Raw genomic sequence first — 26,610 nt, 5'->3', positions numbered from 1 at the left:
TGAGGGAGGGGGCAGTGAGAGTGGGAAGAGCAGCAGAAGGGGAACGGTCCCTGGGGCAAGGATCCTGAGAGAGAGGGAGCTGAAGAAGGGGGGGCTAGGAGCAGCTAAAGGGGCCTGGTGGTCAGTTTGCCCTCAGAGAAGCAAGAAGCACCCTCAGCGCTCTCTGGGAAGAGGGGACAAACCATTTCGGTCCAGAGCCATCATGTCCACTAGTGGTTTCACCTTCAAGGACAGGTGTGTGTCCGTGCTCTGCTGCAGATTCTGCCAGCAGGTGCTGAGCTCGCGGGGGATGAAGGCAGTACTGCTGGCCAACACAGAGATCGACCTGTACTCCACCGACATCCCACCCACCAAGTAAGTCCTCTTCCTTTGCCACCTGCAGGCATCTCAACAGCTGACTAATGTAACAGTAGCCCCCAAAGACCTTAATCAGTAGGAATACCCCATTGTGTTAGGTACCGTGCAAACCATTAAGAAGACCCAGTTCCTACCCCCCCCAGATCTCAATCTACTCCTTATAATTGTATATGGCAGGTAAGCAAGCAAGTAAGTAAGTATTATTATTTCCATTTTCAGAAACAGGAACTGAGGAACAGTCCAAACACAGAATGGTACTTTAAAAAATACATATATACAAACTCTAAATAATAAACAAGACTCATTTTTTCTCAACTTTAAAATGTGGAATTTTCTTGGTGTTTGACTTTAAATATTTTCCTGTGACAATCACTGTAGAGTTGTATTTAAGAGCCTTCTGGAAAGTAACTAGCTTTTAAACAGAAGTGAAAGTGACTTGAAAGTGTCAGTTTCACTCCTGTTTCAAGTCAGTATCTAGACTATTTTTGTTTGTAGTAGGATAACACCTCCAGACAGGTGCAGTAGAAACTTGGGGGGGCCTTGCCCCAGACTAGTAGGATGTTTCCAACAGTTAAATGATCTATTCCAAGCTTGGTGGACTGCAGATAAGTAAGTAGTGTAAATGATAGTAATCCAGATTTTTCTTTCTACAATTGTTGTTCAAGAGTTAGTAACAAAGTAAGAATATACATTAAAATTATTTTAAATCTAATCCATGTCCCTTAAGTGATTTGCCACAAGATGTCAGAATGTGTTAGTACTAGATCTGGAAATACATCTCAGCCCTGATCCCCATTCTGCTACTCTACCCTTAAGGCCACACACTCTCCCAGCTAGTGACTTTGATCAGTGGTTCTGAACCAGGGGTACGTGTACCCCTGAGGGTACGCAGAGGTCTTCCAGGGGGTATATCAACTCATCTAGATATTTGCCTGGTTTTACAACAGGGTACATAAAAAGCACTAGCAAAATCAGTACAAATTAGAATTTCATACAGACAATGACTTGTTTATACTGCTTTATATACTATACACTGAAATGTAAGTACAATATTTATATTCCAATTGATTTTATAATTGTATGGTAAAAATGACAAAGTAAGCAATGTTTCAGGAGTAGTGTGCTGTGTCACTTTTGTATTTTTATATCTGATTTTGTAAGCAACTAGTTTTTAAGTGAGGTGAAACTTGGTGGTACACAAGATAAATCAGACTCCTAAAAGGAATACAGTAGTCTGGAAAGGTTGAGAGCCACTGAATTAGATGCTGGATAATAAGGTTGTTCATTGACATACATTCAAGCTATGTCCAGCCTGACAAAAATAAAATTTACTTCAGTGGCTGTAAAAATGTCACTACAATCAAATACAACTACTTTCTCTGTTTCAAGTCAAATTTGTTTATTTTATGGATAAAAACATGTTTTTACTCTTAATGGTGCAGAAACCAATATTAGTCAAGGAAAGCAAGCTGTATTCTGTTTGGCCTCATAGATCAACAGAATTGTTGAGTGCATTAACTGGTGAAGATGAAAGAAGCAGAAAGAACCCAATTTGGCTTTCAGAGTTAAGCAAGGCCAGGAATTAAAGAAAAAAATTCTTTCTTGTTACTTGATCAAACGGAAGCTGAAGTCAGAGGATGAGTAACTATGGGAAAGCCATATTTAAATATTAAATAGTAAATTAAATATTAAGAAAATATCAATTACAAAGCGTTAATCTGTAAGCATGAGTTAAAAGGAGATAAACTAAGATGGGCTAAAATTAATTAAAAAAAACAAAGGTTCATTTTTTAAACACATTCTAATCACTAAGCCATTGTTCTGTGGTCTCATTTGAGATTTACAATAGACACCTAGTTCCTGGCACAGATGTTCTAAACTGGTGTAAAATGTCTTTCATACAATGCTAGTTGTCAAATGTGAGTTAAAGCGATCCGTGTGATTACAAATGTAATCCACAGTTTTAGTGTACAATAAAAACATATTAAACTACAAAAATGAGTTTATGAAAGTCAGTAAACCACATATTTCAGTATAAAGTTAAAATAGCGATCTGTGTTTTAGTGACTCAGGAAATGATTTCCTGGTATGTGATTTCCTGATACTATAATAATTGATTTTTTTTTTTTTCATGGCAAATGATGGTTTGGTCAGGGCTGAGTGGTTAGATTTGGAGTAGGAGCTAATGTATTGAGGATCTAAATTATAAGAATAAATCAAAATAGGAAACATGCAGACTCTTAAGTAAACTTATATCTCTGCATACAGGGCAGAAGTTCAACTCTCAGGACTGTTTTTCCCACCCATTAACAGAATGAATGGAAGCACTCATGTTGGACATGGAGCACTCAACCCAGTACATACCAAGTTATGTAAACAAATTGCCCCTTTTCTCACAAAGTCTGTACCTATATTACCATTGCTGCTGTTCTAACAGTGGAAATGCTAGTGTAAACCAGTTGTCGGCATTCTACCTACCATCTCATCTAACACAGCTTAAAGCAGGGTCTGCACAACACTACATTTGAAATGCCAGTGGCTGCCTACACTAGTGCTCCAACTGGTGGAAAACTAGGAAAGATTGCAGGGTCAAAGAGAGTTGTAAAATAGGAAAGATCAGTTTGCTTTGAAAATATTAGTTTGTGTCCATTTACAAAAACAGAGCCAATTAAAAATGACGAGGGTTGACAACGCTTACCTACCTAAGGTCTACCATAGGAACCCTATTACAGAAGAGTATTGGACAATTTTACTTTGCTCTTAACAGCTTTTCTTCAGAGGACATTAAAATCAGACAGCCTCACAGAAGATGGGTTGGGGTGACACCTGCTTTAGATAATACTATCCTACTTTCCAGAAGAAGAAACTGACACACAGATGTTAAGTCTGACAATGGCCTTGTCTGCACTAGGAAACTGACCCAGTGCTAAAGCTGGCTATGTCCATAGTAAGGAACTATAGAAGTAGTTCTTCACCGGAGCTACCACCCTTGTAGCTGGGAGTCCTGATGTAGACAAAGTGCTACCAGCCTCTATCATCATCAGGTTTGAAGGTATATCTGCACAACAAAAGCTAGCATGGGCTAGTCTGTCCAAGCTAACTTGAATCCAGCAAGCACGGGTAACAACAGAAGTGCAGAAAGCACAGCTCAGGTGTCACAGTGGGCTAGCAAGTCAAGTATGCACTACAAAAGACACACTGAAAGAGTATCTCAAGAAAACTGATGTGGATATCACAAGCTGGGAGAAGCAAGCCACCAACTGACCCCACTAGCGCCACATCCTCCATCAGGCAATAAGTCGCTTTGAGGAGAAGTGCCTTGCCCTTGAACCTGAAAAGAGAGAGAACTTTCTCCCAGCAGGCAGTTGGCCTGACAGGAAATGTCTGTACCTATTACGACGGATCTATGATTCCAGGATTGGACTCCTGAGTCATCTCAGGACCCATATGTAAATCCGTGGTAGAGATCATCTTCGAGTCAAGGGATCGCCGATGATGATGTTGATGATGCACCCAAAGTCCATCCCAGACTTGCACTACCCACACAGAAGCCTGGCTGTGGTGTCTTCACTATTATTGTTACCTGGGCTAGTTGGATTTTAGGTACCTCCGATAGGCTAACCTGTGCACAGCGTTTTCTGTGTTAGACACCGTAAGTGAGAATGGTAAAAATGCTGGAAGTTTGTTGCAACCCTACCACTGCTGGAAGCCCTACTGTAAAGAACACTGGTTCCCTGCAGACAAAGATGTAGGGTGTCTGCAACAAGCATATTAAATGGTACTGAAAATGGTTTAACTGCAAGTGCACGGACAGGACTAAATCAAATCACCTACCATTTCTGAAACTGTGTTGAACATAGTTTGAACCTGTTCACCCTTGCAGTTAAACTACATCTTGCTCCAGGCCAGCTACACCTATTGCTGCTGACACCCATTGTAAATAGGCAAGTTTCTTAATGTAGACAAAGACAGTGAGTTGCTAACTGAACCCAATGGTATAGTTGGTAACTGAGTTCACTCCCTGTATAAAAAGACTAATTATCATCTCTAAGTACTAGTGAGGGGCCCAGTTCCCTGGACTGAAGCCTTATCGTCTAGTTGAAATGGTTAGCTCTGGACTGACTGTTTGCATGGAACTGGGACACCAACAAAGCAGCTCTTGAGCCTTGCTGATGTTAACCTCTGTGGGCCAGTTCATTGAGTTGCATAAAACCAGACAACCCTCATAGCCTGAAACAATTCAGAAGAAGTTAGCCATCAGCCTCATGTAAAGCAGGAAAAATTAAATATATAGAGCAAAGCCATTAAAGGGACTTTGTCAGCTAGCTTGTAACTTTATTTTCTGCCTGTGTGTAATATTTTTAGAAGTTTAAAGATGTAAATAAGTCTACTCTAAAATTAAGTTTTAATTACTGTAATGGATTTTTAAAGCAGAATCTGATGGGCACTTCCCACTAATTTCAGGTAGTCAGATTTTTGGTCTAAAGCATTCAATTATGCTTCATTTTTAATTACTCTATGGCAGATTCTGCTGGGATTGTAGTGTGCACATATAAGGGAGTTGTAGATCCCATCAACCACTTATGAACCTCAGCTGCTAAAAGTTTCACGGGTGATCCTTTAAGTCCCTGTATAGCAGTAAATGCCCATACTATAGGCCTGAGGAGAAGCCCTCATTGGCCATCAAAAAGATGGTAGAATTAAAAAGCATGTTGCTACATGTATAACCTGGTGAAGTGAAGTGTGCCTCAGGACAGTGCCTGGATTGAACCAACTTCAAGTATGGATTAAAAGCATACAGTGGAATAAGATCTTCCAAAAAAAACAAAAACAAAAAACCCAGCACTCTTGTTTTATAGCACTGATGACTAACTCAGTGCAAACTGCAGAGTATAGCATTGCTTGGGATAAAGTGTCATCTTGAGATTCTTGTGAGCAATGCCTTTTGATCACTGACTTCACTTGATAAAAATGACCACCACATTGGGTGCTTTTATTCCTTTCTATGTAGCAACCAGTTCCAGGAAGTAATCCAGTTTTGGTTTATTGGTGTGATAACTGGAGATATGCAATTAAGTGACTATGCAGTGGTGTAATGTTCAACATTATTAGTTATTATTCCTCACATGGTTTGTGATGAGTTTAACTTTGAAGCTCTTCAAAGTTGTGTTGAAAGTATCTTTATTTTACCCCCACTGCCTCTTTTGCTATTTAATGGTGCGCTCAAATACCTGCTTTACACTAGTGGTCTGCTATTCTTCCTCTTACTTCGTGAAGTGAAGAGAGTCAGCTATGTGAATATTTGAAGTACATTCACTTAGCATTGGGATTCAACTGAAATCTGTGTTGAGTAGATGACCCTAGACAATAGAGTATTATGGTATCCAACTGGACAACTAGAGGTGAGCTGTTGAGGCAGCATTGTAAGAGGTAGGGAGGGGTACAGCAGGGCTAATGTGCTAGCACTCCATCATTCTGCCCACAAATTTGAAATCTGCACTGTGGGTGGTGCTGGCTCAGGGTGTGCTGGTGGAATATATAGGAATCTTTGCTATCTTGATACTACTATGCTTGGTGATAGAGGGAGATTGGATGATAGCAGATAGGTGTTTGTAAATGGAAATAGAAAAGTAAGAACTTCAAACATTGGTTTGTTGGAATTCTAGCTTACAGCAAGAGCAGGTGGCTGGGTGAAGTTATGTTAAATGTCTAAACTATTCCTGTGACACATTTTTTTTCCTCTCCAGTACTGTTGACTTCATTGGAAGCTGCTATTTCACTGACATCTGCAAATGCAAACTGAAGAACATTGCATGTTTAAAATGGTAAGTAATATCATTTCAATGTGACTCGTAATCATACAAGCACCTGCTCTGCAATGCATGTGCTGCAGCAACAACATTGCAGCATCTCATTACTGACCACTAGAGTGCAAGCGCTTGGGTCACAAATGAAGTGAATTTGATATAACATTGCTCAGTGGAAACTTGGCCCCACTACCTTTGGACGTGACTGTTAGTCTGTCATTGTAGAAGTCCCTAGCAGAAAAGCATGGGACAATGCGTATCAAGACTAAAGTGGGGTTCTATAGGAAACTTGCATAGCACCTGACTGACTCCAGAGAGACTGCTTCAGTATTGATTTGAGATAGCTGTGTGAATAAAGTCACAATGGAATGCAGTTACTCAGATCTTCCACTTTACTAAAACAGATACAGTGGAGAACTCCTGTTTTATGAACTAATTGGGGATTCAGGAGTTCATAAAATTGAACATCTCAGTTACAGTAGGTTTGTATAACAGGTTCATAAAATTGAGGTTCTGCTGTAAGAGAACATGCTGTTGGCAGACCTACTCTGCACTAGCGGATGGAAAAAATTAACATGAAAGTTCCTGGAGTTTGTTGTTTATTTTTATTAATGCCTGATACTTAAGATACTGTTCCTTTAAAAAAAAAATTCTGCTAAACTGCTCAAAAGGGTCACTTGTCTGCTTTATGCCTAAAATTTCAGCTTGCTCAGATTTGAACTTGGACAGGAAGGTTCTTGGATTAAAAATAACAAGGTGTTTTTTTTGAGAGAGAGAGACTTGGCTAGCAAGGAATTCTGGTTTGTCCAGATGCTGAAATAGAAAGCACACACTTTCTTCTGGGTGTGCTTCTGAGAGTGAAAGGAATCTACTACAGGTAAATTAATTAGGCTATAATCTGTTCCTACTCAAACCCTTAATTTCCATTTATTTTAATGGAGCAGAATCAGGCTCATATATACACACCAACCTAATTACTTAGCTCTTACAATCTAATTACTTAGCTTTTATTGGGTCCTATTGTACCATCAGTTTTAAGGAGAACTCTCCATTGATTTCACTGGGGAGTTCTATTTTAAAACAGAACAATCAGATTCCATGATAGATACAACAAATTTCACTGACTTAAGTTAAAGTACACTCGGGTAACAGACAGAATTTGGTTCTTTGCAATAAGACAAGACTCCACAAACACCCTCTTTCTTTAGTAAATATATTCAGACACTTTTTGCACCACTTGTTCAAAAACTCGCCTTTAATTTTCCCCAGATAAGAATATTATACCAATTTGCCTGGTAAAGTGGTTAGATCCTGTTTAACATTAAGCTTAGTTGGTTCTTCATTGCAAACTGGCTTTCATCCATGAACTTACATGATCATTATTTTGTTTGCTGTTCTAGTGGCAATGTTGTAGGTTACCATGTGATTGCTCCATGCAAACCTTGCCTGCTGTCCTGTAACAATGGCCATTTCTGGATGTTTCACAGCCAAGCAGTCTTTGGTATAAACAGACTAGACTCCTCTGGTAAGGAACTCTTGATTCTGAACAGGGAAGTTCTATTTAACTCACAGGAGAGTTAACTGGCAACTTCCTCCCTTCTCCCCCTCCCTCCAATAGTAAGGTGTCTCAACGCATATGCTGTTTACTTAAGGTATATAGCAAGTCTATACTGAGTTGCCTTTCCAGCAGAGAGGCTTGTGGGGAAGGAATGCTATATGAGGAAACTATTCATGTCACCTGGAGCTTAAAGTATCTAAAATGCAATATTAGGTTACCTCAAGTTTGTGTGGCTTTATATTAAAAAAAAAAAAAGTCACTGGGCTGTAAGATTAATTGATCAGAAAATTTACTCTAACCTATTGTTGATGGGAATCAGGATTTTCTGAGCAATATTGTTATGCAAACTGCACAAATACAAGTGTAAATGCAGAGCCAGAGGATATTATTTATAGTCGTGTGTGTAGCTTCACTGTGCTATTAAGCAACCCTCCACTGACTGGTTATTCTGAGTTGAGCTGTGTTGTCACTGTGACCCTATATAACTTTTTCTGTTGATCCCCATTAGCTTAGGCTGAGGTTACAACCAATACTAGCTCTTACTATTTAGTTCGCTTGAGTTCCTTTTAAACAACTACTTGGCACACAAACTACAAGTACACCTCTACCTTGATATAACGCTGTCCTCGGGAGCCAAAAAACCTTACCGTGTTATAGGTGAAACAGCGTTATATCGAACTTGCTTTGATTCACCGGAGTGTGCAGCCCCGCCCCCCCGGAGCACTGCTTTATCACGTTCTATTAGAATTCGTGTTATATCGGGTCGCGTTATATCGGGGTAGAGGTGTATCTCGCATAATCAGTCCTTCTGGGTCTTCCCAAAGTATGTGGCCTTTTACTAGACCATCTGTATTTCTGTTCCTCATACACAAGGTTAGTTAGTTTAAACACTTTCACAATGTCATCTGTGCCTCGAACCAACACAATTAATGTAACCCGGCCGTAAGGGGATTACCAATAGCTACATGATTATTTCATATAACTCTTCATACAGGACTTGCTACTATCGTCTAGTTCAAAAGGATATTTCTAGAGATCCTTTTTGAATAAAAATAGAAAATAACCCAGACCTAGGCAATGTTGTCTTATTTCATCTAATAGGTTTTTCAAGGACTAGAGCCATTCATTTTGTGGCAATGAATTCAGTTTTTACTCTAACTCAAACGAGGTCAGAATACAAATTAAGTTATTTACAATCCTTTTTTCCAGGTGTGAATTTACTGCTTTGGGGCAACTTACCAGATTTGGATGAAAGCACTGATGAAGACCTGTCTGGCATCTCTGAGGAGGAGTATATCAGATAAATATTATCAGCAGTGTATTCCCTTGTTACCTTGTATTGCAGCTTTCTTCCCACTGTCTTAATGTACAAACTCAAGCAATACAGTAAACAGGAAGGCTGGCAAACCGTTTTTCAGAAAGGGTATAATGTAACATGCCTTAAGAATCCCTCTCAGCTTTAAAATGCGCCTATCTGGAAAATGAATGGCATACAGATGGCCGCTACCTCTGGTTTTAGGGCTATTTTGTTATTATAGTTCTAAATCTTAACAGCTGCAGGTAAGGAAAACACAGGCTTTGACACTTCTACAAGTACCAGCTGCTGCCTGTTTTTCCTTCCTAAATAACAGCTCGGTTGTGGATCAAAGGTCTTGGTATCACTGAAACAAATTTAATTTTTACGTTTAGGGTAGTGCTATTGAGGAATAGTTACTCTGGGTGAGCAGTGACATTATGAAGAGAATTCTATGGGCTCCAGTTATGCCTCCTTCTGGACTCTGCCTTTTCTCTCTTCCCATTCCACCCATAGCCAAGAAGGTGGTATATGCACAGTCTCCTTTGAGGCCACAATCAATGCTGTCGAAAGAGTGGGCCAGCAGGGATTGCTGAAACTGTACAGCCATCTGTCTTCATCTTGCTTTGGAGTTGTTTGCTTGTGAATCCACTAGGGAGATGAGCATTGGGATGCTCCTGAACCTGGGTCTCTCGCCTGAGTTTTTTCAGAGCGTAATAAGTACTCAGTTCTGCTAAAAACTAAACTGCATAAGAAATTTATAGAGCGAGATTTGCTGCTAGTGAACAGAATGGCCGACAAATGGTAAATAAGGAAGTATGCTGGGAACTGGCACACTTCCCTGCTTTAAATGGAAATGAATCACGTTCAATGAAATATTAGCATAACTATTCTTAAGAAATGTTAAAGGTGAGGGAAACTCCTTTTGCTCTGTAGAAGTCTCCCTATTGCGGTGAAAAACTGAAAGAGGGAGAAAAGGCATAGTTTCCAAGCAAAATAATCTGTAATTATGTTTGTATATTTTGTCAGTATTAAATGAGAGGAGCAGTAAGTATGATGCTGGAGTAGCGCGTGTGACAAGTTTAGGGCCAGATTCAATAAAATCTCCATCTGGCTCTTGTGCTGATGGAAGGTGGGTAATCTCCACAGAGTCGGTGGTCGAAGGTGGAAAGGAGGCAGCCAGACATGGTTTGGAGTGAAATCTGGCTTCAAGAGTACTGTTCTGCTTGCAGCTACAAAGTAACTGCTTCAGCAAGTTTACATTCTCAAATGAAACATTTTCTTGTTTCTAAGGCTAGGAGGTTCTAAGAGAATAACTTTGTAAAGAAAAATCATCTGACCAACAACTTTTAAAAAGGTAGACATTTACTTCAGAACAGAAATATTCTATTTAATGGGAAGGTTTCTGAAGTGACTTATTGTACATTTATGTAAAGAGGGCTCTAACTAGATGGTGCTTTATATGCCAATTACAGACATAGGGTGAGATTTTCAGAAATGCCTAAGTGACTTGCCAAAAATATCATCAACAGTGGGGCATAAGAACAGCCATACTGGGTCAGACCAATGGTCCATCTAGCCAGTATCCTGTCTTCCCACAGTAGCCAATGCCAGGTGCTTCAAGGGGAATGAACAGAACAGGCAATCAGAGTGATCCATCCCCTGTCGTCCACTCACAGCTTCTTGGAAAGTCAAGGAGACTTGTGCTCTTGAAGCACTTGGTAAAACCCTACCCACAGTCCCTAAGATGAAGAACCAACAGAGTAAGTCTGCAGTTCTGCAATAAGCTCCATGTGGGTAGACTCCTCTTCATTTATTTGGGCTCGGTGAACATCAGGACAGTGCCCATTGTGCAAAACCTCTTAGGTTCTGATCCTACAAAGGACTGCCCTGGAAATCTGTGTGTTAAATGAGTTTTTTATCTCTCACAGCGATTGTTTGAGACCACTTCAGATAGTCCAGTTTTACAAAGCCATTGTTTTATTGTAAACCCCTAGCTACATCCCCAACCAAGATTTAAACCAAAAACCACATACTCACTAGCCATAGAAAAACACGGCCTTAGACACTGAAGAACACAACAGAAAGGCAGTTGCAGGCATCCTGCTCCCTCTAACAAGCCCCTAACACAAAGCTCACTGGTGTTTTGCAGAAGCCAAAGCATTCCATTCATAAACCACATGTAGACTTGGTACATCTGGTTAGCTGAAGATGCATCTTTCAAGTGATGTATTTACAAAAGTGAAGTAGTACATAAGGTAGGGTGGATTTCCTGAATCCTACTAAAAGCAACTCCAAGATCAATATCAAGATTAACATTTTGTATATTCTCTGTTCGGCTCTGAAAAGATGCAGTGAAGGCAGACTCTTGTTTTAGTATTTTACTGTATCTGTTCTCAATTGGTGGTACTACCTCTTCTTCTGTGTTGGCTAAAGTGTGTATTTGCTATTTTTCTGTATTTGGATGTCTTGTTATGACTGTGTGCTGTCTACATGTGTATCAAATAAATGTTGATTTATACCACATTCGCCTGGGGGATATATTATGTGCACATTATGTAGCTGGGGGATTGTCTAACTTTTATACTTAAGGATACATCTGTAGTGATTAGCTAACAAAAATAATGAAACAACACATTCTAGCTAACTCAGCTCATTTGAAATCTTCCCTACTGTGTAAGGACAGTAATGGCCCGATTTTCAGAGAGACTGAGCACCCGTTATTCCAGTTAAAGTCAAAGTGAGCTACCAGCTGCTTAGCACCTTGTCTCTCACCAAGGGGAGTTGGTCCAATAAAAAAAAATATATTACCTCACCCACCTTGTCTCTCTAATAGCCTGGGACTGACATTGCTACAACAACACTGCATACTTCAACTGTTAGAGACCCTCCACAGGACTCATCCACAGCAGGGAAACATCACTACGTACATAGATGTAGATTCAGGGTCACAGATTTGGTTTGGATGAAAAAGTATTTAAAAACTGAATTTAAAAACAAACAAACCCACAAGTAAATAGCTTTCTTCAGGACCTTGTGCAACAATGCTGCTGTCAGTGGTGATGCATTTTCTTTCCTGTGATGCATAATTCAGTATTGATTTCTAGCTAGTGGGGGAGGAGGGGAGGGGGAAAAAAAATCACAGAAATACCGTGATAAATTGCAAGGCTTTTTAAGGGGGAAGAGAAACAAAGAAAACACATTTAAATATTCTTCATTATTCCCTGATACAAATGTAAGATTATGATTAGGCATTAATTTATATCACCATTCATGTCAAAGTGCTTCACAAATGACATTCAGATAGGAAACCTTTTGCCATTGAAATGCAGCCAGCTCTAGGATAGAAGGCAGCTGCCAAGCACACAGCATGGTGCCAGGACACCTGGGTAAACCCCATTCTGTAATGAACATTGGCATGTGATCTTCATCCAAATGGACCATGTGGCCCTTGATTATTGAGGGTCAAATCAGAAAGATCCCATCCTCATCCCATAGCCTGGAATACAGCTTATTTACTTTGGAAACAGAGCCTAAATCACCCCTGCTAGGATTGAAACCTGTGGTTCTAGATATCTCAGAGAGGGCTATTATGCCATGCAGCTCCAGCAGCCATTGTGGTATGGAGACTAGAGGTGCCAAGTTTTGCTCTGTTGCCCCCCTCATACATGCCATGCTCAAGACATTCACTTATAAACAGTGATATAATACCTGTAGTCATGTATTATAAACCACTTTATTTTTGCATATGTAATTGTTTCTCCATGTTTTATTAAGTCTGTAAGATATGTGGACCCCTAAAAGCATACCCTCAGGAAGAGCACATGTAACCCACACACCTCCTGGATGTGGTGTGCTATCCCATCTTGTGCACTGAGTCCACTTAGAAAGATTAATAAGTCTGCTCTACAGCCTTAGCTAAGAGGCCTATGGCTTTTAGTTCACGTAGTAGAGGCTCATGCATTTAGCTCCAGAGGTCCCAGGTTCGGTCCCGCCTGCCTGCCAACGACAGGCATCTGTTGGTTTTACACACACACCCCAAACAAACAGCCTACCAATTGTTTTGGGGCAGCACCTAGATGCCCCAACTGAGACAGGGACCTCTTGTGTTAGAAACACATAGTGAGAGACCATCCTTGGGCCAAAGAGCTTCTCATCAAAATATGCTAGCTCAGGGGTTCTCAAACTGGGGGTCAGGACCCCTCAGGGGGTCATGAGGTTATTACATGGGGGGGGGGGTCGTGAGCTGTCAGCCTCCACCCCAAACCTCGCTTTTCCTCCAGCATTTATAATGGTGTTAAATATATTTTAAAAAGTGTTTTTAATTTATAAGGGTGGGGGGGTCGCACTCATGGGCTTGCTATGTGAAAGTGGTCACCAGTACAAAAGTTTGCGAACCACTGGACTAGATGATCTGCTAGTCTACACTACGAGGGTATTTCGATTTCACTTAAATCGAATATGTGGAATCGATATTGCAAAGTCAAACTTGTGTGTCCACACTAAGGACAGTAATTCGACTTTGTGAGTCCACACTAACGGGGAAAGCGTCGACATTGGAAGCGGTGCACTGTGGGCAGCTATCCCACAGTTCCCGCAGTCCCCGCTGCCCATTGGAATTCTGGGTCGAGCCGCCAATGCCTTCTGGGTAAAAAAAAAGGGTCGAGGGTGCTTTTGGGTAATTGTCGTCATCCGTCTGTCAATACCGCCCTCCCTCCCTCCCTGAAAGCGCCGGCGGGAAATCAGTTCGCGCGCTTTTCAGGTCAGTGACAGCGCGGACGCCACAGCACTGCGAGCATGGATCCCGCTGCGACCATCGCTGCAGTTGTGGCACTTGTGAACGCCTCGCAGGTTATCATCCACCTTTCCCAGAGGCAGATGCAGATGAACCAGGCGAGGAGGCTACGGCACCGCGGTGAGGGCCTGAACTCTGAGAGGGGCACAGACCTCTCACAAAGCACGGGACCCAGCTCCGAGGACATCACGGTGACAATGGGTCATGTGGATGTTGTGGAACGGCGATTCTGGGCACGGGAAACAAGCACTGACTGGTGGGACCGCATAGTGCTGCAGGTCTGGGACGAATCCCAGTGGCTGCGAAACTTTCGCATGCGGAAGGGGACTTTCCTGGAACTTTGTGAGTTGCTGTCCCCTGCCCTGAAGCGCAATGACACCCGGATGCGAGCAGCCCTGACTGTCCAGAAGCGAGTGGCCATAGCCCTCTGGAAGCTTGCAACGCCGGACAGCTACCGGTCTGTCGCGAACCAGTTTGGCGTGGGCAAATTTACCGTGGGGGTTGTTGTGATGCAAGTAGCCAACGCAATCGTCAAGGTACTGCTCTCAAAGGTAGTGACCCTGGGAAACGTGGAGGTCATCACAGATGGCTTCGCCGCGATGGGATTCCCAAACTGCGGTGGGGCTATAGATGGAACTCACATCCCTATCCTGGGACCGGACCACCAGGCCAGCCAGTACATCAACCGAAAGGGCTACTTTTCAATGGTGCTGCAAGCACTGGTGGACCACAGGGGACGTTTTACAAACATCAACGTCAGATGGCCGGGCAAGGTTCATGACGCTCGTGTTTTCAGGAACTCAGGTCTGTTTAGACGGCTGCAGGAAGGTATTTACTTCCCGGACCACAAAATAACTCTTGGGGATGTGGAGATGCCTACAGTGATCCTTGGGGACCCAGCCTACCCGCTAATGCCCTGGCTCATGAAGCCCTACACTGGCGCCCTGGACTCTGAAAAAGAACTCTTCAACTACCGGCTGAGCAAGTGCAGAATGGTGGTGGAGTGTGCTTTTGGACGTCTCAAGGGGAGATGGAGAAGCTTACTCACTCGCTGTGATCTCAGCGAAACCAGTATCCCCATTGTTATAGCTGCTTGCTGTGTGCTCCACAATCTGTGTGAGAGCAAGGGGGAGACCTTTATGGCGGGGTGGGAGGTTGAGGCAAATAGCCTGGCATCTGATTATGCCCAGCCAGACAGCCGGGCGATTAGAAGAGCACAGCGGGACGCGCTGTGCATCCGGGAGGCTTTGAAAGCCTGGTTCCACAGTGAGCAGGGTGACCAGTGACTTTTAAGTTTCTGTACAGAGAAGCTGAACCTGCCCCCGTTTCTTTACCCAGTTAAGGATGACTATCCTCTCCAGTTACAGACCCCCTCCACCCCCTTCCAAAAAAATAAATTCAGTTTTATTTTGTTAATGAACACCATTGTCTTTATTACTGTTTTCGCGGGAATGTTTTAAACCTGGGACGCAGACTGTGGTGGGGAGCGGGTGTAGTGTACTGATGCAAATGATCCTTCTAAACTCCAGGAATGACAGGATTCGGAGTGGCGGACTGGTTGTTTCAACGGAGCCTGCCAGCCCTCCTGAGCGGGACTGCGTGTATGTGGGGGCTATGTGACTTTATGGCAGGGGGAGGAGGGTTACAGATCCCCTGCTGCGTGGCTCTGTGATCCAGGACAAGGAGCGCTGCATAACATCTGTAACTGCCCTCCCCCGCCACAAAGTCACAGAGCAACCCCCCCCCCCACGCACAGAACATGAAAACCACCTCCCAGACTGACCAGGGTAACTAGTCACTACACTGTGTATGTGCCCTGCTGCTGGACCTGCCCCCGCCTCTGTAGCCTGCTAAAGGTGACTGTCCTGTCCAATTACCAAGCCCCTTCCCCCCCTGCAGACAGACTCTCCCTCAAAACAGCATGACTGAAACAGTAATGAACAAAAACGTATTTTTTATTAACAACCACACATGAAACTGGGGGGTGAAACTTGGACGGGGGCTTGCTTGAGGCGGCCAGGAAAGGACTTTTCAAATTTTGGGGAATGACAGCCTTCTGGTGCTTGAGCAGTCTGCAGGGGTGGAGTGAGAGTTTTCACGGACTCTTCCGCCCCTCCTTCTTTGGACTTTGGGCGAGGGGGGTATGGGACTTGGTGGCGGGGGAGTGCGGTTCCTGATAGACTGCAGCGGGGCTCTGTCCTCCTGCCTCCGTTCCTGCAGAACATCAACAAGGCGCCGGAGCGTGTCCGTTTGCTCCCTCAGAAGTCCAAGCAGCGTTTGAGTCGCCTGCTGGTCTTCCTGCCGCCACCTCTCCTCACGTTCCATGTGTGTCCGGTGCATTTGGGACAAATTCTCCCTCCACTGGTTATGCTGTGCTGCCTGGGCTCGGGAGCAGCCCATAAGTTCAGAGAACATGTCCTCTCGCGTCTTCTTCTTCCTCCGCCTAATGTGCGCTAGCCTCTGGGAGTGTGATTCCAGGCTGGGTTGGGAGACAGTTGCAGATGTGGCTGTGGGAATGAGGAAAAGGCAGTGAATTCCTCCGAAAGATAAATGTAGTTGTGAATCAAGAACCTTGATTCACAAGAACCTAGTCTTTCTCTGTGAACAAGACCATGAACCACACCTATCACATGCGCACTGAGGACAAGGTCGAATTTTCGAACCTCGCCTTCAGTGCCTGGGCTTTTGCACTGCCGATCTGGGAACCGGGGCAGGACACGGTACTCTCTGTAGCAGGCAAAGATGGTAAGCCGTAGACTTGTTGCAGATTAAAACTTTAGGAGTACCACTGGCCACCTTTCACATTGAAAGCAATGCCAGTCTGTGCTGCCAGCAATCGGCCAAGCAAGAACTGTGGCCCTGTCCCACCCCCTCGCGGATGTGCCAGGGAAAGATCCCTGGATGCTGACCCTCTCCTGCCCCCACCGCGTGGCTGTAAACCAGCGGTCACAGTTCTGTAAAGGAACTTGTTGCAAGCAGTCCCAATACTAACAGTCCCCTACCAAATTCAAAGCAGGTTGTCATGAGCGACATCACCCTCATGAGGATCCCGGACACCGAGATCCAGAGGATGCTTCGAGAAAGCCTGCAGAGACCGGGGCCCTGTGCCGCCATGATATGCAAGGCACTGATTCCAGAGTACCTGCTTGTCTCCTGGCGCGGGAACGTCTCGTACTTTGGAGGACCAAGTAAAGCCGCTCTCCCCAGGAACCTGATGAACAGGCTATCCCATTACCTGCAGGAGAGCTTTGTGGAGATGTCTGTGGAGGACTACTGCTCTATCCCCGGACATATAGACCGGCTTTTCATATAGCTGCAGTAGCAGGGACTAAAGAGTGGAGCAGCTTGGGCAGCACAATCATGCACAACCGGACACTGTTTGATTTTTTTATAAATAGTTGTTACTGATTATTTAAGCGCCCAGGGGGAAGAAATCATGAATCACAGATTGTTATTAGTATTAATATTCCAGTTTTGTAAAAAATAAAGGTTTATATGTTTAAAGCACTTACCGCTTGATCCTTCCCCTGAATCTGTGTCCGGGTTACATGCTGGGGAGGGTTGGTAGGGGATCTCTGTAAGGGTGATGAAGAGCTCCTGGCTGTCGGGGAAATCAGCTTGGTAAGCGCTGCCGACTGCCTCGTCCTCCTCATCTCCTTCTTCATCTTCCCCGTCTGCTAACATGTCCGAGGAACCGGCCGTGGACAATATCCCATCCTCAGAGTCCACGGTCAGTGGTGGGGTAGTGGTGGCGGCCGCACCAAGGATGGAATGCAGTGCCTCGTAGAAACGGGATGTGTGGGGCTGGGATCCGGAGCGTCCGTTTGCCTCTTTGGTCTTCTGGTAGCCTTGTCTCAGCTCCTTGATTTTCACGCGGCACTGCGTTGCATCCCGGCTGTATCCTCTCTCTGCCATGGCTTTCGAGATCTTCTCATAGATCTTTGCGTTCCGTCTTTTGGAGCGCAGCTCGGAAAGCACGGACTCATCGCCCCACACAGCGATGAGATCCAAGACTTCCCGATCAGTCCATGCTGGGGCCCTCTTTCTATTCTGGGATTGCACGGCCATCTCGGCTGGAGAGCTCTGCATCGTTGCCAGTGCTGCTGAGCTCGCCACGCTGTCCAAACAGGAAATGAGATTCAAACTGCCCAGACAGGAAAAGGAATTCAAATTTTCCCGGGGCTTTTCCTGTGTGGCTGGTCAGAGCATCCGAGCTCGGACTGCTGTCCAGAGCGTCAACAGAGTGGTGCACTGTGGGATAGCTCCCGGAGCTATTACCGTCGATTTCCATCTACACCAAGCCATGTCGAATTTAGCGCTACTCCCCTCGTTGGGGAGGAGTACAGAAGTCGAATTTAAGAGCCCTCTATGTCGAACTAAATAGCCTCGTGGTGTGGACGGGTGCAGGGTTAATTCGATTTAACGGTGCTAAATTCGACATAAACGCCTAGTGTAGACCAGGCCCAAGAGACTTGTTCCCCATATCACGTAGTACACAAGGGCTATCATAGGGGAGCAGCAACGCATAAGCTGGTTTGGGCTTGCATATCCCATACAAAACTAATTCCAGATTGTTGAATTTTGGATGATCCAATATAGTATGAAAAAAAAAATGAAAAAGCAGCAGTATTTTGACACCAGCGACTAACTCTGAGGCATCACAGCTGCTTTGCTATCTATGATGTCTCTTGTCAGACTTCATGCCCAATGCAGGCTGAACAAACTGGCCTGCACTCCATATTGATTTCCTGTTAGAAAGCATGTCTCACATTTTGGACAACAGTAGTGGGGGAGAGGGGGAGGAGGGGTAGGTCCACGTCTGAACTCTTCAAAAAAAATCTCTGGTGCTTAAGTTTCCATGTCATCTGCGGTTCTTCGCAATACTGACAGCTTGACGTCTCCGGGTAACATCACGCAAGGGAAATTAGCTCTGTGTCTCTGTTACCAACTTCCATCTGTGTGTCAATGTACATTGGAATTTGTGCGCAAGGTTGTGAAGCAACACGGATACGAAGAGACTGTGGTGCAGTCAGAGAAATGTGAAAGATAATTCCCTAAATAAGTGCTTATTAAAATACCAGTGAACGTCACTCAGATGCAGCTGCAACTGCACCACAATTAGTTCCTGCTGCACTATAGTGGAACCTTATTATAGTTAGATGGATCCTAGCATATATCCTATTCCAGTATACAACATTTGCCCTTGTTGGGGGGAAATTCATCTGGACATTCAGGGTGGGATTTTTCCAAAGCAACTAAGTGAGTTAGGTACACAAGACCCACTAAAAGTGAATGGATTTGTGCTCAAGTCACTTAGGCGTTTGAAAATCCCACTCACAGTCACTTGAGTCACCAGTGAAAATGGGCTTAGTTTTGCCCCTTTTTGCTGTTTGCCCATATCACAGAGCCAACTCCATACTCCAAGGATTTTCAAGCGTGACAGAGGTCCGGACTGAAGAGTATTGGCAGAGAAGGGTGGAGGAAGCTTGCCCAGCCTCTGCCTTCACTTTGCTTAAGCTTCTGCCCTCAGCACCTCACTTTTATGAGAAACATATTTGTCCTTATATTACAAAAATACAGGGCCAAGTTCAGCCCTAAAACTACTGGCATTTAACCAAGGATAAGTCTGTCCCATTGTGCTTACAGAACATACCCAGATGGCTTTTTTAAGCTGAAGCTGGCAGTGGGGGAAGCACAACAAGATGGTATGGAATCATTATTCACGCATGACAGAGGAGAACAGTTTAAAGCAAGCTGCTTTGAATGTGAGAAGAGTCTATCTTCATTATGAGCATTTTATATAGGCTTTGGCCTGAATTAGAACATAGAGTGGGACTGCAAGCCCAGAAATGTTTGGAGTCTTGCATGTTATTGGAACTGTGTAATTAAAAATAGAATTAAGAACCCACCTTAAAGTGTCGTGCATTCCAAGAAAAGTTACAATGGGTTGGTAGGTTGGCAAATACAAAACGTAGGTCCTATTCTCCTTTCATTTACAGCTTTATACCACTGCAGACCCAGTGACCCCAACTGAGTTACTCCCAATTTATTCCTGTGTAAATGAGAGGAGGATTAGGCTCATGTACTCCAGTTTGTTAAAGAATAAACCAGTTGCCTACGGACAACGAGTGTTGTCAATCCAGGAGGACAAAGCTGCACTAGCAGCCTCATATGGAAGCTAGTGAAAGGGAATTGTGCAACCATAGCATTACTTGGTTAGAAAAGCAGATCGGAAGACAAAGGGTCACCTTTAAGAGGTGATGATGGTGTAGGTTATCACCGATTCCGAGTTGGCATAAACTCAGACATTAGTCAATACCTAAATGCTTGGCCTTTTCTACAGTATGCATTGAAAGGTGACATTCACTCCTCTACAGAAGGCCAGCAAAACACTCAAAAATAGGTACAAGAGGCTTGTGCTGGACCTCAGCACAGGAGTGACTTTCACCCTGAAAATAGTAGCAGGGCATTATCAAATTGATTTTTGTGTGTCCACTATTAATGTAATTTAGATACAATTTCTATTTCCCTCAGTTGCTCCAGAAATGCAAGATTCATAGGCACCAAGAAGCTTTTATGAAATGGAAGGTGCCTGCAATCTCTTCCAACTATTGTATGGAATAAAAACGGGGACAGCTTCAGAAGCACCTGGTGCTGACCACTGTCAAAGACAGGATACCAAATTAGATGCACAGCTGCTCTGATCTGGTATAAATCTGCCAGGCATAATATAGGGAATTGAACAGCTCTTTACCTGTCATTCATTGCTGAGGAAAGATGCCTGTCTGAAACAGGTCTGCACTTGCAGTCATGCAATTGCTATTTCCAACAGCGGCAAACAAGAAGCCAAGTTTCGTGTGATTTAAAAAAAAAGAATGAAAATATATACCACACTTTGCTCAGTGCTTTGAGATCTACGGAGGAGTGCTACGTAGCCAAGTATGAAAACAAAGGTTAAGTCGTGCGAATAGTACAAGCTGAAGTCCCAAAGAGCCTGAAGTAGAAGGGTCAAGTGGTTCAGCGAGAGGGGAGGGTCTCAGACCCAAGGCTTCAGCTCAAGCGGGAGCAACTACACTGCTATTTTTAGCCCTGCAGCCAGAGCCCCACAAGCCCCAGTGAATAGATCGGGCTCAGAGACTCGGTGCCAGGACTTTTTCTTTGCAGTGTAGACATACTCTTACCCCTTTGTGCCTTAATTCACCCCCCCCCCCCTTTAAAAGGAGGAGGAGAATACCCCATCTGATGGGTCTAATTAGCTATTTATAAGGCACTTTGAACTATAATCTCGCCATACAGCAATCTCCAAGCTTTATTGTGTGTATTCCCATCTAAACTGCGGTCTCAGCACCAATTCATTCATGAAACGCCTTCTAGGTAACGGACAGTGAGGCAGCTGCACAGCAGCTCAGGTTACAGTTCATCATTTACACACTAAAGGTGGCAACAATGAGTTACAGGCAATCTCCAATGGATTACAAAAGCTTGAGCCTGAGGATCTAAAATTAAATCGCTGTGAGCACTGCCTGAAGTCACCCCTCTAACCAGGGCTTCAGGAGCCCCAGAGAAAGGCTGGAGGCCAACAGTAAGATCAAAGGACTTGGCAACAAGAGCCACTTGGATAAGGACAGCGCCACTTGTCCTAAGTCATTGAGCCTTCTCTGGCTACAGCAGGCATGTTCAAAGCTTGGGCACCGATTACTTTGGCACTCTAGCCACAGTGTGATATGCCAGACCCTGGCAGCAGACAAAGCTCCTACCCTTCCCCCTCACGGTGCCATAGTATTGTATTTCAATGGTGGCATTTATTTCTATATTACTACTAATGAAAGGTGCTAGATGGACAACCCTGGTGGAAACCAAAGTCCTCCAATTGTCCACAGCATGGGCAGAAGCAGCTCCAGCTTCCACTCATCCTGCCCCGATAACATGTCTGAACCATGATCTGAGAGGGAGAGGCGTTCCATCTTCATGACCCACGTTTTCCCTGATGATCTCGCAAGAGAGCCTCAGTGAAGGGGGTTTGTGGGGGAGTGTGTTTGTGTGGGGGGGGGCAGGGATCAATTGTGATATGGCACTTACGTACTAGGAAGTGCACAGACACCTCCAAACAGTCTCTCACTAGCCAAACTGACTTTCAGTCACTACTTCAGAAGTGACCTAGAGGCGAGAGGCTCCATCTAGAAACCCTTGGCCAAGGAAGCTGCATTTTGAGAGGGCAGGAGGCTAGCGATAGCATTGACTTTGCTGCCATGGAACAAACCTGGACCCATTCCCAAGCCTTAGCTGCCTGTTCATGGAGTTGCTGGATCAGCAGTCAGGCAGAGGAGGAGGACTCCACCCCAAGGAAAGACAGATGAGCCTCGCGTAGCCCTTGGGGGATAAATGATAGGTCACTTTATCCAGGCGCGAAGCAACAGCTTTTTATTACTTTAAAAATTCCTGCAGAAATATTAAGACACTCTGCTGGCCTGGTTTAAAAGCCAAAGGGCGTGCTGATCAGTGTCTGAGTGCATGAGAGACGCTGGAGGGCAGTGGTTTTCAGTTTGGAGTGAAATATGCCTCAGGACATAAGATAACCTCTTACTAATGGGAGTTAGGAAGAACTTCCCTCCAACTGCCCAGGTGTTTCGCACTTTCCTCTGATGCAGCTGGTACTGGCTGCTGTTAGGAACAAAGAAAGGGAAGATACTGGATTAGAACCACTGGTCTGCTTTGGTGTGGTACTATCCATGGAAAAGCTGGAGAGCAGAGCCACCAGTGACTGAAGTAGCCAACACTCCAACATTGACTACACTGTTCATGTAACGCGGCACGTCCTGCAACATTGCACTGGCATGACATCCAGATGCGTACTTCCCCAGGGGAGGGGGAGGTTATTGCACAATCTGATCTGGCTCTGGGTCAAGATGTTTTTCTTGATATTCAGCCTAATTTTGTTCCTTTGCCTCATCCCTCCCAGCATGGATGGGCTTGGAAGGGAGGGTGTTAATTGCAAGCGGGGACCTCATGGGGAAAGGGTTAACTAAGAAGTTGGGAGGGGAAGTACAAAGGCTTTACAGGTTTAGTCTGTCAGAGCTGTCAAGGAGCCCCGCAAGGCCTGTGCACGCCTTAAAAAACTGACACCGGGTGCTGAGCCAGTTGGAATGTGCTCAGGGGAGAGGATGGATACAGAGCCATCAAAGTTGACAGGGCTCGCCCTTTCTCCTGCTGGAGAGGGGAGAGGCTTCTTTGCATTTAGTGACATGTGGGCACACCAGCCCGAGCAACACAGTGTGTTACAGTGATAAAGCAATTGCCACACCTGAACAGACTGCTGGTCTATCTAGGTCCTCCAGCCTTGGCCAACACTGCTTCAAGAGAAGGTTCTCTCCACCCACACAAGTCATGCAGCTTCTGGAGCCCTGCAGGTGAATGGCTGACCCTTCAAGCATGAGATTTGAGTATCCTTATTGTCTTGATTTATATGAAAGACAAGATCCTCTCCTGCTGCTGAGGGCTCTCAACCTGAGCTCCTGCTGAAGGGAGACATGCAGGAGATACTGGACTCAACTGGTGAGAGGTCCATTAGCTAATGAGATATGGGACCTTTCATCTCAAAGTCACCTGTTTAAACTCAGCTCAGGTTGGAAGAGACCAAAAGTATTGATCATCGGGTGGCAGTGCCAGGACCTGTGTCCAAGGAGTCTAGTGGGTTGCAGCTCAATTCCTAGTAGAAAAGCATCCTCATCTCAAGGCCACCTCAGCAGAGAGGTCAAGAGCTGATCAGTCCATGAAGCCTGCCCTTCCTTCCCCACCACTAAAGGTAATTTCTACAGAACAAGATTGAAGCACATGAATGGGGTGAAATGGGGGAGGGAAAGCGTGTACTGCCACAGCACGCATGAACAGCTGCCATGGATAGCTAGAGAACTTCAGTCTCTGGATCTCAATTCCATCGCTGTTATCAGCTCACAAAGGAAAAGAGTAAGAGATATTAGCATTGTGCTCAGTGAAATGTGATAACAGAAGATCTGGCTCAATCTATAAATTCAGCCAAACCTAAAGAGTAAAAGGCTTCTCTGCAGAACACACATGTTCTATTCTCAGTGTGAAATAAAGACCATTGGGGGGGCAGGAGGAGCAAGAGATAAATATAAATGCAAAAAGCGAGGGGCACTGATATTTTTAAAGCATTCATCTTAGGTTATAAGCAGCTTATCTTAGATTCTAACATATGCGGTATCCTTGGGAACCAAGCAACAGATCACAAATCAGATGTGTCAACATTTATCAAACCTTCCGACTAACCAAACCCCACCAGTTCTTATAGGAACAGAGAATCTGCCATGCAGGGTCGAGGGCCAGCCCTGCATTCACTACTGTGTGTGTGCGCGTGTGCACGGGGGGGCGGGGGGGGAGAGCCTACCACTGAATTGAAAGGAAATTTTGCCTAAGGAATGCAGCCATGTTATTGGTCTCTGTCTGATGTCCTTCCTGGAGCACTGGCCTATATCCACAGCTTCAGAGGAAGATGAACAAAAGAAACCCAAAAGAAAAAACACATTATATAGGTATAGCTAATGCGGCCATCACCATGGTGCCTTGGCATCAGGCACCAAGCCAGTTGTGGAAATAACCCTTCCTGTCCCCTTCCCTTTCACAGCTTGAAGCATGTGATTAGATTATCCTTACTTGACTCCTGGCAGAAAAACAAAAACCAACAAAAATCCCCCAGCTAACACTATAAAGCAATGATAGAACTAGAAACAGCTCAAGAAAAAGGCAAAGTTACCACATGACCCACCTCCCACCCCCAGGGGAAAAATCCAGACATTTCCAACAAAACCAGCTCTTTCCAAACAGGGGAGGTTTCCCCACCTGGAGCCACAATATATCTGCTCAAAGAGTTCGGTCTACACATGATCAAGGGAACATCCCATTAGCCACTCTCACGGTGAAGACCCCTGCACTGTCTGCAAGAGATCTGTCCAAGAATTAGCTAGTGTCTAGGCACTGCTTGCCTAATCTTGCTTTCCCAGTGAGGTTGCGATTGTGACCTGTGATGGCATCACACATACTTTGGCAGATATGGTCACTGGCCCAAAGAATATGAGGCAGTGTCTCCAATGTTAGCATCTGGAATAATGGATTTAAAACCATGACGCTCTCTGTTCCACGCAATAGCATTGCATGTGCTCCCAGATAGACAAAAAGAATGCTACCAGCCTGTGCCTGGATGAGAATAGTAACACAGCCTGTTTATTATTGTTTGTATGATGAAAGCCCAATGAGGTCCCAGCTGAGATCAGGCACTGTACATATGCTTGTAGTAAGAAACACTGCCTGCCCCTAAGAGTTCACAGTCTCCACAGACAAGAGGATGGGAAACAGGATAGAGGCACAGGGACTTGCCCAAGATCACACAGCTCAGTGGCAGAGCTGGACCAGAACCTATATCCCAGCACCCACTGGTGTACATTGCCTCTCCAGGTTTACAGCTTCAGATTATAAGACGTGCTCGTTACAAAATCCCCAGGCACATGCACAAATTTCAAAACCATAATGGACATAACAAGGCATGAGTTAAAAGACATGCATCCTAGGAAATAAACTGAATACCTCCCCCACAGTCACATGCCTGCAAGCAAACGCCTGAGAAAAGCCTGTACCTTGCCCTGAAAGTCAACAGATTCTAGTTCTGTTTGTCCAGCATGGAAATCTCACTACTGATGAGACTAAATGGTGTAATAAGTTCCTTGTTCTGAAAAAACACTGTACTGATCATGCAAGAACCGTTCACTTTCAAACAATCTATTGCTCCAGTGTGTCATAGATCCTATACTGCTAGCTGTCCATGGAGATTCTCTCCTAGCTCATGTGGCAGGGCCCATGCTTTTGGACCAGAAAGATCAGAGTTCTAGCTCCACTGTGGCCAGCAGGTACTGAATGGATGTGGTGTGCAGCACAGTGGCAATTGGGAAAGTTCTCTGGGACTATGGATTTGTGACAAGATTTAAAATTATTCCAGCGATGGGCATCTTATAAAAGACATTAGAAAAGAGAACCTGCATGCCTCGTTTGCACACATCCTGGTGAGCGCACATGCTGAGCCTGGCAATCATCCAGATGTATCTAGACGTTTTTTAAGGTGCCAGCTACTATGCTATCCCAGTGCCAAACAGGCAACACCCTGTGGGTTTGCCAGAGTGCTGTGAGATGCATTCCACAAACAGGGGCGATGAGAACAAACAGCTCAGTCAATCAAACTCTAGCACTGAAAGCCCCATCTGCCACTTGTGATGGCGAAGCCAAAGCAAGGGTGGGAGAGAAAACACGCCACGTCCCTGGGCATGACCCAAACGTCCTCACAGCCCACAGAAGCCATTTCCAGAGTCTGACATCCTATCCAGGCCACGTCTGGGCGGGAGCAACAGACCAAAGGGTAATTCCCTTGTCACTTGTGGTGGAAACCGGAGAAGCCTCCCGGGCAGCAAAGGAGCTGGAATGGCTTTTTCCTGCCATGGAGCAGCGACATCAGGCTACTTCAGCCTGACTGAACATCGTTTTACCTTTCATTATCTCTGTCATTTGTCAGGGTTAATAACAGATTTCGCACACTCAACCAGATGTTGTACAGTAAACCACCGTCAGTCCAGCACTGCCTCCTAAAACCACCTCTTACTCTGCCTGCCTCTGCAGCTTCATGGCCCAGGAAATTTACCACCCTATCTAGTTCAGCTCCCAGCCTGGAAACTGAAGCTGTAGCGCCACCTGCTGTACAATGAGAATTGGCTTGGGGGCAACGGGGGAAGGGGGGAGT

The 26,610-nt window shown here is 44.7% G+C and overlaps 1 protein-coding gene across 2 annotated transcripts; it reads left to right on the top strand.

The window, feature by feature from the left end:
- Positions 1-202: 202 nt before the first annotated feature.
- On the top strand, positions 203-9,026 carry FAM72A (family with sequence similarity 72 member A). 2 transcript variants are annotated; one of them, XM_065404153.1, is made up of 4 exons: positions 203-234; positions 6,105-6,182; positions 7,565-7,689; positions 8,932-9,026. In XM_065404153.1, exons 1-4 carry the CDS (start codon positions 203-205, stop codon positions 9,024-9,026), a joined length of 330 nt encoding a protein of 109 aa, XP_065260225.1. The 2 variants fall into 2 exon arrangements, with proteins under 2 accessions (XP_065260225.1, XP_065260224.1); XM_065404152.1 differs by having other exon boundaries at positions 203-354.
- The last annotated feature ends 17,584 nt before the right edge of the window (positions 9,027-26,610 follow it).

The sequence above is a fragment of the Emys orbicularis genome, chromosome 4, assembly GCF_028017835.1.
Source record: "Emys orbicularis isolate rEmyOrb1 chromosome 4, rEmyOrb1.hap1, whole genome shotgun sequence".
NCBI classification, from domain to species: domain Eukaryota; kingdom Metazoa; phylum Chordata; order Testudines; family Emydidae; genus Emys; species Emys orbicularis.
This window is presented reverse-complemented; position numbering and strand designations above follow the sequence as displayed.

What these genes read in the sequence shown, in the direction of transcription:
- FAM72A (XM_065404152.1), top strand. Translation starts at nt 203, where the DNA reads ATGTCCACTAGTGGTTTCACCTTCAAGGACAGGTGTGTGTCCGTGCTC. An exon ending in AACATTGCATGTTTAAAATG is followed by an intron (nt 6,183 to 7,564) that starts GTAAGTAATATC and finishes TTGCTGTTCTAG; the next exon opens with TGGCAATGTTGTAGGTTACC. An exon ending in AAACAGACTAGACTCCTCTG is followed by an intron (nt 7,690 to 8,931) that starts GTAAGGAACTCT and finishes CCTTTTTTCCAG; the next exon opens with GTGTGAATTTACTGCTTTGG.